This window comes from Phalaenopsis equestris, unplaced genomic scaffold, assembly GCF_001263595.1.
Source record: "Phalaenopsis equestris unplaced genomic scaffold, ASM126359v1 Scaffold000450, whole genome shotgun sequence".
Taxonomy (NCBI): Eukaryota; Viridiplantae; Streptophyta; class Magnoliopsida; order Asparagales; family Orchidaceae; genus Phalaenopsis; species Phalaenopsis equestris.
Genome location: NW_018164891.1, coordinates 390,185 through 401,251, shown reverse-complemented (window position 1 = coordinate 401,251; position 11,067 = coordinate 390,185). Strand labels below are relative to the sequence as shown.

At 34.2% G+C, this 11,067-nt stretch overlaps 1 protein-coding gene across 3 annotated transcripts; it reads left to right on the top strand.

Annotated features, from left to right (window-relative positions):
- Positions 1-1,607: 1,607 nt before the first annotated feature.
- LOC110027802 (beta-galactosidase-like) lies at positions 1,608-10,653 on the top strand. Of its 3 annotated transcripts, XM_020729378.1 has the most exons (20): positions 1,608-2,058; positions 2,147-2,242; positions 2,326-2,438; positions 2,527-2,593; positions 2,692-2,784; positions 2,893-3,036; positions 5,342-5,430; positions 5,715-5,820; positions 5,908-5,995; positions 6,353-6,471; positions 6,577-6,741; positions 6,902-7,071; positions 7,176-7,285; positions 7,875-7,984; positions 8,073-8,183; positions 8,256-8,357; positions 8,700-8,905; positions 9,482-9,800; positions 10,148-10,309; positions 10,370-10,653. In XM_020729378.1, exons 1-19 carry the CDS (start codon positions 1,879-1,881, stop codon positions 10,271-10,273), a joined length of 2,514 nt encoding a protein of 837 aa, XP_020585037.1. In that variant the 5' UTR covers positions 1,608-1,878; the 3' UTR covers positions 10,274-10,309; positions 10,370-10,653. The 3 variants fall into 3 exon arrangements, with proteins under 3 accessions (XP_020585037.1, XP_020585039.1, XP_020585036.1); XM_020729380.1 differs by having other exon boundaries at positions 10,163-10,653; XM_020729377.1 differs by having other exon boundaries at positions 10,148-10,652.
- Positions 10,654-11,067: the final 414 nt, after the last annotated feature.

Sequence of the window (11,067 nt, the reverse complement as noted above, 5' to 3'; positions counted from 1 at the left end):
ATACAAGATGTAAGTGAGCAAAGTTGACTTATGAGCCAGCTCTAGCTTGTACATTTTTAATACCAACATTGCAATTCATTCTTCCTAATTCATGAGAAGATCGTACCTATGTATTTATAAAACCGAGCGGATTACTTTGATAGGTATATGCCTCATGATTTTTTTTCTCTTCAGAATTTTTTCGCGTAAACAATACTACCGTCTCCTCCAATTTTTCTATCATCTTTGTGTATGTTAGATGTTCGTGCAACACTAAGATGATAAATTATCATTCTAATGCCTCAAATTTTCCTGCAAACAAAATTAATAATTGAATAAATATATAAATTGGCTAAGCTACGAACCCTTAAAAATTATATTGAGGATTTATTTAATACTAAATAAACTAAATTTGAAATCGATTAAATATTTTATTTCAAGACATTCTCTCTGATCCGCTTCTTATTTTAATTTCTTTTAATAATTTAAAATATTTCCTAAAAAAAGGAGAACATGTACTTCAATTTATATATTATTTTCCAAACCAATTATTTTTTATTAAAAAATAATCTTGACATATAAATTTCATTTATTTAACATTTAAATCAATTTTCTTACCATAAAATTAAAACAAGCGAAAAAGATTTGCGAGCTTAATTAGTGAAAAAAATTAATATTTTTTAAAAATATTTATTTTAAAAAAATTATGCATTTAAAATTTTTAAATTAAAAATATTCTGCGCTAATATTTTGACAGATTAAATATAAATTTATAGATTTAATCTTTGCCATACACATAGCATTTCTATTTTATTTTTAATTAAAAAAAGAAAGAAAAACATATGACAGATCATACTCAATTATGGTGTAAATGAGTCGAGTTTGAGCGAGCATAGGCTCAATTCGTGTTTGACTCGTTAAAAAATACTACTATTCGTGTTGGACTCATTTATAGATTGAGCTCTCAAAAATTTTTCGTGTTCGGCTTATTTATTTAGCGAGCTGAACAAGTGTTGTTCGCGAGCAAAAGAGTGTTTTGATGGTCCTAATCACACAACCATAGAATATTAAGGATATGATCGAGATTTAAATCTTATTTAAATTAAAATACTTATTTAAATAAAATTTAATATATACTTATTCTATTTTTAATTAATAATTTTAATTAATTTTAAATCCATTTAGCCTTGTAGTACATTAAATTACTTAAAAAGATTACTTATCAATTATATATATAAGTATAATATAATTAATTAATTAATTAATTTTTTTATAAAAGAAATATGGGTGGCTAGTAGACCAGCCACAACCATACTACACACGGGGGGTTTCGAACCCATAATTTAAGGAGACTTATGACCTTATGTATGTATGTATGTGTGTGTATATATATATATATATATATATGTATGTATGATATATGCATGTATGTACATACATACATACATACATTTATTTGAAGTCAAAACTCGACGAAAAATTTATTTGGGCGAATAACAGGCCGTTTCGGCAGCCACTCAACAAGTGGTCCGTCCATCACAAGTGGGCCCATCTCATCTCTTCGTTCCCCCAATCTTTTATAAGCTTCTCCCCTCCTCACAAGAATCCTTTACCCATTTCCTCTCCTCTCCCTAGCCTAACTCGTCTTCCAGTTACTCTCTCTAATTCTTCCCTTGCTTTATAATTACTGCCACTATTAGCAGCAGAAGAGCAGCTTATCTCCGCGTAAAGAAGAAAACGCTGAGAATAAACAAATGGCAGAGCAGATAGAAGCAAAAGAGAGAAAATAAAGTGAAAAAAAACTAAACTTTGAACTTAAAATCACCGTTTTATAGAACAGAGCATCCGAGCTCTCCTCTCTTTCTTCCCCATCCCCTACTTTTCTCTCCACTCGCCTTCATGGCCTCGAAGCCATTCACAGCGTTTGTTCTCCTGCTGGCGGCGTTTACTCTCCTTCCACCCTGTCTTCTAACTCCGGCGGCCGCCTCTGTAACCTACGACCATAAAGCCGTCATCATTGACGGCCGGCGACGGATTCTAATCTCCGGCTCCATTCACTACCCGAGGAGCACACCGGAGGTGAGCTCAGCATTTTACTGCGAAATGTGGCTTCTTGGTTGCTTCTTTTTTCTCTTTGTTTGGTTTGGATAACTTGGTTTGTTTGCAGATGTGGCCGGATCTTATCCAGAAGGCGAAAAATGGAGGCTTGGATGTGATTCAGACATATGTGTTCTGGAACGGCCATGAGCCTTCTCCTGGTCAGGTATTCACCATCAGAGATATGTGTTCTATTGCTTGGTTTTGATAGATTTTTGCTGAGTTTTGGTTTCTGTAAATTGATTTTAGTACTACTTTGGGGAAAGGTATGATCTTGTTCGGTTTATCAAGCTGGTGAAGCAGGCCGGTCTTTATGTTCATCTCCGCATTGGTCCCTATGTTTGTGCCGAGTGGAATTTTGGGTAAAGTTTTCATTTTTATGATAAAGATGGATTAAATATTTGGATTGGCTTGATTCTCTTCTGATTTCCTGGTTTTTTATTTCTGCAGTGGATTTCCTGTTTGGTTGAAATATGTTCCCGGTATCAGTTTTAGAACTGACAATGGGCCTTTCAAGGTCAATATTTTCTCAAATTTTCACATGTTTTAATTTCTGTAATTCCATAAATTTATGATCTTTCTGCTAAAGATGTAATTCTATTTTTTTTCTTAAAGGCTGCCATGCAAAAATTTACTGAGAAGATAGTGTCCATGATGAAAGCTGAAGGGCTCTTTGAATCTCAGGGCGGGCCTATAATTCTCTCTCAGGTTTTCCAAAATTCCACTTTTGGTTATATATATTACATGATTCATGAATTTATCAGCTTAGAATAATCTAATTCATTCCATAATTTTCTCGTTCCATCATTGTTCCAGATCGAGAATGAGTTTGGGCCATTAGAGTATAACGGTGGAGCTCCGGCGAAGTCTTATGCCAACTGGGCCGCGAACATGGCCGTCGGCTTGAAGACCGGTGTTCCATGGGTGATGTGCAAGCAAGACGATGCTCCTGATCCAGTTGTATGTAATGTTTGCTTCCCCTTTGTTCTTCCATTCCTTCTTTGGGAAAAAATTACATACCTAGCACACAATTCTTATGTATTTACATATCCCACATGTAAACTTTCATATTTACATCAATGACATTTTGGTGCTTTAAAACTATGCATGAAACTGTTTATTTCATTCTTATGATGTGATACTAAAGATTTGAGGGCTATATATGTAAATATGAAAGTTTAGGTGTGAGATAGTGTAAAGACTTAAGAACAAATTGGATCTTAGGCCCTACTGCACATGGCTTATATATGAATTTCTTTTTTTACTGTACTTCTTTGCTTTTATCATCACCATTCTCCAATTCCTTTCATTGTGGCTATGAGTTCATTTGGCAGAATTTATTCAATATGGACATTTACATACATATCTCCCAATTCCTATGAATTTATATATCTAACCCCTGAACTTTAATTTTAACATTTCTACAGCCCAAATCTTTCATATGGCATAAAAAAATTCCACTTTTAACTTTCAAAAGGTCAAACACACCTTTTCATGCATAAGTTGGGCGGTATAAATGTAAATAAAATTAAAGTTCGGGTGTTAGATATGTAAATACAGAAAAGATTGGTGGTATATGTATATCCTTCTATTTATTCTATATGATCTGAGATTGAAGTGTTGATAACCAAATAAAGGAATAGGACTATTCGTGGATGTTATTCCCCATCCTCTTGTTTCTGGGCAATTAGGTTGCAGTGTTGCATTTATTGTATTCATTTTGTTGTTGGGGCATTTATATTTATACCACCAAATTGCTATGAATCTACATATCTAACTCCTAAATTTTAATTTTTTTTATTTATATCACCTAAATCCTTAAAAGGTACCACCATTTTAACTTTTAAAATGTGAATTACACCTTTTTCATGCATCGATAAGGTGGCATGTGTGTAAAAAATTAATGTTGAGGGGTTAGATATATAAATATATAGGAATTGAGTGGTATGTATGTGAGTCTTCCTTTCTTATTTTATTAACCTTTGATTGGCGCTTGGCTTCACAACGTTAACACTTGCAATGGTTGTTAAGTCACAAATATTCAGTGTTTGAGAGACGTTTCATGGAGGGTGTTTTGAAGATTTCACAATTACTTTTTTGGAAGATATGCATACATGTCACTCAATTCTTATGTATTTACATATCTAACACCCATAGTTTAGTTTTTACATACAAGCCACCTTAAATATGCGTGAAAAGATGTATTTAACTTTTTATTGGTAGTATTTTTTATGTGATATGAAAGAAATGGGTGGTATAAATGCGTGTAAAAGATAAGATTTAGATGTTAGACATATAAATACGTAAGAAATTGTTGGGCTATGGAGCCTAAGCACAAGGCACCAGACACACTTGCTTCGAGTTGTAGGTGCTTAAGCGCCACTTAGGTGCTGCTCGAATAGAGGAGCCGACGCCTAGGCTCCGGATTTGGGTGCATATGCTCCCTCTATTGAGCGGACGCTGCTCTTATTCCCGAGAAACCAACGCATAGGTGCCCATTATGGGGCGCTGATATAGAGCTCTTGGTGCTTAGGTGCCTAAGCATCCGATGCAGTTACTACATGAAAATTGGTTTTTAAGCCAGTTTTTTAGCGTGGATTGGTGAGCTTGCTGTTTTTTTCTTTCTAAATTCTTTGACAAGCATCCCCATGAAAGTGTGGAGTCTTGAAGAGGTGGGATTTAGGTGATTCTGTGTGTTTTTTTGCTTTGGATCGGAGTGGGAAGATTGGTGGTGCAAGTCCTGTAAGTTTCTTCTTGTGAGTGTGGAGAAGAAATTTGTGTGAGTCCCTTATAAAACATTTTGAATTTCATAGTAGAATTTATGGTGTGCGACTCCGTGGTTTTTTTCCCGTTCTCTGATTTTTTCACGTGAAATTATTGTGTGTTTTTTTGGTTGCTTTAATTGTGTTATGCGTTTAAATTTTTGTTTCGGTTTTCTTGAATCTTGTGATCTTATTCTGTGGAGAAATTAAAAGGAGACTCTTTCACAGTAGTTTTTCCTAACAAAGAGTTGGGCGGTATGTGCAAAAAAATTAGAGCTTTAATTCTCTTACAATAAAATCATAGCGAACTCCACAGTCACGGCAACAAAATGTAGCCATCAATTGAGTGAACTCACATAAATTTCAATTGAGTGAACTTATATTGTGTTTTTATGTTTTGATTTTTATTTTCTATTAAGTGATGGAATTATGATTGCAGTGTTGTATTTTGTTATTTTAATTTGACGTTTTTAATCACATATGATTGGAACTTGGCTTTGCAGATTAACACCTGCAATGGTTTCTACTGTGACTATTTCTCTCCAAACAAACCTTACAAACCCACAATGTGGACCGAGGCTTGGACTGGATGGTAAAAATTTTCTTGGCCGTCTAGTTAATGTCATACATACCACCCAAATCTTATGTATTTAGATCTCTAGCACCTAAACTTTATATTTTTACATTTATACCACCTAAATCTTTCATATCACATCCAAAATTCCACCATTTTAACTTTCAAAAATTGAAATGCACCTTTTTCATGCGTAGTTACATAAAATTGAAGTGTGGCTGTTGATACACAAATACATAGGAATTGAGTGGTATGTATGCAAATCTTTCTATGTAAAAATTTGCAGATTTTCTTCTCTATAGGTACACAGCTTTTGGGGGTCCAGTTCCTCACCGACCGGCTGAAGATATTGCCTTTGCTGTTGCAAGGTTTATTCAGAAAGGTGGTTCCTTTATTAATTATTATATGGTAAGAAGGTTGTGTTTATATATGCCTTAATTTGATTTTTATGAGAAATTTTTTGCTTAATTTATTAAAAAAATTTGACTTTTTCAGTATCATGGAGGAACAAACTTTGGCCGCACTGCCGGCGGTCCATTTATTGCGACTAGTTATGACTATGATGCTCCAATAGATGAATATGGTATATATATTAATTGTCCTTATCTTCTATTTTTATAATTATGCATTTGCATTGGTTATTTATCAAAAAATAGTAAAAAATGTAATCTTTCTATTTTATTTATTCTATGTCCACTTGAAAATAAATGTATGACAATGAAATAGGCCCTCTTGATGTATACTTTTCCTATTGAAAAACTTTATCATGATTTTGTTTAAAAAGATGGCTTTTTTATTATCTAAATTTACATTACCAATTTTACTCGTTATTAAAAATTCTTTCTTGTTGAATAAAATATATGATTTATGCATGAATTTTTCAAATAATTTCATCAAATCAGAATTTTGTTATATCTTAGCAAACTTTTCTCTGAATCAGGTATGTTAAGGGAACCAAAATGGGGACATCTTAGAGACCTACATAGAGCAATTAAGTTAAGTGAAGCGGCTTTGGTTTCTGGTGATCCTGTCGTCTCATCTTTGGGACATTCTCAACAGGTTTAATGTTAAACTTAACACATGAATTATCAAAATTAGATTTTTTTTTTAATTTTTTTACAAGTTGAGACTTTAGCCAACTTAAAAAAACATTTTTTTTTTTAGTCTCATGTATTCAGGTCAAATTCAGGAACTTGTGCTGCTTTTCTGGCCAATTATGATTCACAATCTTCTGCCACAGTAACTTTCAATGGCATACGCTATAATCTTCCTCCTTGGTCCATCAGCATCCTACCTGACTGTAAAACCGCAGTTTTCAATACAGCAAAAGTAAAAATTTGTTTTTTCACATCTAATTTAAGATTTTTCTATTGTTTGATTGGGATTCTGAACATTTATTTACCTGAAGATGTCACCCACAGGCTAAAAAATTGATTTTTTTTTTTTTTTTTTGGTACTTTTATCTCACATTTCGTCTGTCAAATTACAGGTAGGAGCTCAGACCTCACTGGTGAGCATGCAAGCAGTGGAAAGCTTTTCATGGAAATCATATGGGGAAGAAACCAATTCTCTTGATGATAGTTCCTTCACTAAAAATGGATTGTATGAGCAAATTAGTCAAACATGGGATAAATCAGACTATCTGTGGTATACAACTTAGTGAGTATCCAATGCGAAATCTCCATAATCAGTCCTTTCCATTGTATAATCCGTGCTCTCACCTTCAGTCTCCATTCTTGACTTTTCCAATCCTACTGTTTCAGTGTCAGCATAGGACAAGATGAGCAGTTCTTGAGGACAGGAGATCATCCCATCCTCGCCGTCTCTTCAGCCGGCCATGCTTTGCATGTTTTTGTCAACGGGCAATATGCAGGTAGAATGTGTGAAACCCTTAAGTAGAATAAAGTCGAACTCTTGAACATCGAGGTGCCTTTTGGCATAATGGTTGAAACTTTGTGAGAAACTTCTAAGTTAAGTGTGCTTGTATAGGAAGAGTCTTGGGATTAGGGTTGCTAAATCGGGATTGCGGGTAGGCAAACCCAAAATTGACCGGACTCAAAACTATTTGATCCGAACCTAAATTAAATATTAAACGGGTCAGCAAGTCCAACCTGAATCCTACCTACCTTCAACCCACGAACCCGAAACCTTTCACATAGAACATCACAACTATTTAAGTTTATTTTGGGTAATCATGGGTTAATTTTGGGTTAACGGGTCAACCCAAACCCGACCCAAAAAAATTAAACGGATTAGCATTCATCACCCGACTCAAAAAATTATTTGGGTTCGGATGGGTGACACCAATGAGACAAAATCGTGAGGCCATTAGGCCAAAGCGGACAATATCTCAATGAATGAGAGTTCACGCCGTTACAAAATGACTGTTCCATAATCTGGTTCTGAAGCTGAAGAGAATTTCTTCTGCAATTAATTCGTCTCATCTTTCATTTTGGCTTCAGGGAATGCTTATGGCGGTCTGAACAATCCAAAGCTGTCCTATAGCGGAAAAGTAAAGATGTGGGCCGGAAGAAATAAGATCTCTATACTGAGTGTAGCTGTTGGGCTGCCAGTATGTTCTTTTCTCATCATGTCTTTTCCATTATTGATTTATTTAGAGCTCTGATACGTTTATGTTAATAAATAATTTGAAAATTTAGAACGTTGGGCCTCATTTTGAAACCTGGAATACTGGGATTCTTGGTCCGGTGATCCTAAGCGGTCTTCGGGAAGGAAGGCGAGACCTATCTCATCAGCAGTGGACTTACCAGGTTGGTTATTCTTACTCCTCTACTCCATTCAGCACCATCAATTTTGAAGCTTTGTGAGCTCGTTAATGGCAGATTGGTGTGAAAGGCGAACATCTGAGTCTTCATTCACTAGATGGAAGCTCCTCTGTTGAATGGGGAGATGTGTTTTCTAAGCAACCCTTGACCTGGTACAAGGTGAGAGATATTACAGTTTCGCTTCCATTGCTAACACTGAAGAAAATGAAAAATGAAAGGGGCATTTGCATACATACCACCCAATTCCCCTATGTATTTACATATCCAACACAAACTTTATTTTTTTACATTTATACCTTCCAAATCTTTCATATCATGTAAAAAATAATAGGATTTTAACTTTTAGAAAGTTTCGTGTATAGGAAAGGTGGCATATCATATATATGTAAAAGTTGAAGTTTTTAGGTGTTAAATACATAGGAATTGAGTGGTGTACGTATGTAAATTTTTTATGTAAATTTTCCAAAATGTAGTTTCTGAAGTTTGTTTACTTTCTTCCAGGCTTTCTTCAGTGCTCCTGGTGGTGATGAGCCATTGGCATTAGATATGGGCAGTATGGGAAAAGGTCAGATTTGGATTAACGGCAAGAGTATTGGTCGTTACTGGCCTGCTTACAGAGCATCGGGTTCGTGTGGTTCTTGTGATTATCGCGGCGCATATAATGAGAAGAAATGCCAAAGTAATTGCGGGGAGTCATCGCAGAGATGGTAAGAATAGCCATCCTTATTCATGAAATTGTGTACTTCATTTGTTTTAAGTTAAAATAATGTTACTCTTGTTGTGATATGGAAGATTTGAGAGGTATAAACGTAAAAAAGCAATGTTTAGATATTACATATCTAAATATATATTTGAATTTGATAGTAAATGTTAGGATATTGATATAACTTCGTGTAAAATCAAATTATGATGATAGAATAAATATATCAAAGTCCTAAGACACGAGACACATTTATGTGGTTCGATGAGATTCACATATATTCGTGTCGTATAGAGATAAAATATTCTACTAAGCTTTAAAGAAGATGTATAGAGAGAATACAATTTATATGAATAATGATAAAATATTTTTTTATTTGTGCTAATGATGGAGTGAAAATGCAATCACTTGTAATGAAACTGAGGGCTGAATGTGAATTATGCAGTAGTAAGTGTGAAAAATCAACTATGTTGAGTTCAATAATCATTGATGTTAAAAATGATAATAAAAAACTTATTCAAGATAGTTTAGAAAATTTTGACTCCATACTTAAGAATAACATCAATGATACCAAATATGTTAGGTATCATTTGCCTCGATCATGGTTAAAACCAACGGGGAATTTGTTGGTCGTGTTCGAGGAATGGGGCGGCGATCCAAGCAAGATTTCGCTTGTTAAAAGGACGGTAAGGAGCATCTGCGCCGAAGTTATGGAAGGGCAACTGACGGTTAATCATTGGCGAAACAAGCAGTACAGTAAGCCTAAAGCTCATCTATCGTGTCCCTCCGGGCACAAAATGAGCAGCATAAGGTTTGCCAGCTTTGGTACTCCGCAAGGAATATGTGGAAGCTATGAAGAAGGAAGCTGCCATGCTCAGAAATCATATAATGCATTCACAAAGGTACTAATTTCTACGTTATCTCAAGTTATCATACATATGTTGCATTAGAAACATGAAGTCTTACATACATAGCACACAATTCTCATGTATTTACATATGTTACACATATAAGTCTTACATACATAGCACACAATTCTCATGTATTCACATATGTTACACATAAACTTTCATATTTACACATTTAACACTCAAATCTTTAATATCACATCATCACGAATAACACTATTACGACTTTCTGTGTATTTAAATTTGAAAGTTTAGGTGTGGCATATGTCAATGCGTAAGAATTGTGTGCTAAATGTAACTTGTTCATTAAATTTTCTAATTTGATTATTGATTTAACACAGGATGGATTGTTGCAGAACTGTTTGGGACAGCAAGCTTGCTCGGTAGTTGCTGATTCTGAAGTTTTCGGAGGAGATCCGTGCCCGGGAACGAAGAAAAAGCTTTCGGTTGAGGCCATCTGTGCATAAAAGATTGGCCATTTTCATCAGTTTAAGCACACAGAGGTGACATTCTCTTCTTCATTTATACAGTATAATTCATCTGAAGCACATAAATTGTTTCAGATATATTGGATGCTGAAAAGATGGAAACTTGGGAGGCTGTTGATTTTTACATTGAGTTGCTGAAGTTGCAGAAACTGCAATTAAATGTATTTACAAATTCAGTAAATTTGAAAAGATTAAAACATGTAAATAAATTTGTTGCAGAAGGTTTGGAGTCATTGACAGCTCTGTAATTTAGGGGGGATTTAGTAATTATTCAAAGTATGAATTGTTTGCCTTTTGAAGGGTGAATTTTATCATTAGAAGAGTGTATTCAGAAGGCATTTATTTAATTCTCTGACAAAATAAATTGCTTTGGTATGTACTGAATTATTATTTTTTTAGTTTTTTTTCTCCCAATCATTATTGATTATATTTTATTTGGAGAAAATTTAAATCAGTTGTATGATAAGTGGTAATGGTTAGAATTAGTTTTAAAGCTGTTTAATATGCTTTGAGATGTGTAGCATATAAACTGTTTTAAAATAAATTTAACACTTTTAATTAATTAACAGTTTTTTTTTTTCAACTTTTCGAGCTTTTAGGGGCTATCTGGTAATGGATTTAGAGCGGAATTTACATTGAATGTTGGCTAAATTTTATCAGACGGTCATTTTGGACAAAATAAAGCAATAGATTTGATAAATTTGGATTTCACGGATCTCGGCCATAAATCCTGAATTTACTAAATCTCGTGAATGGGTGATTTTATGGGATTT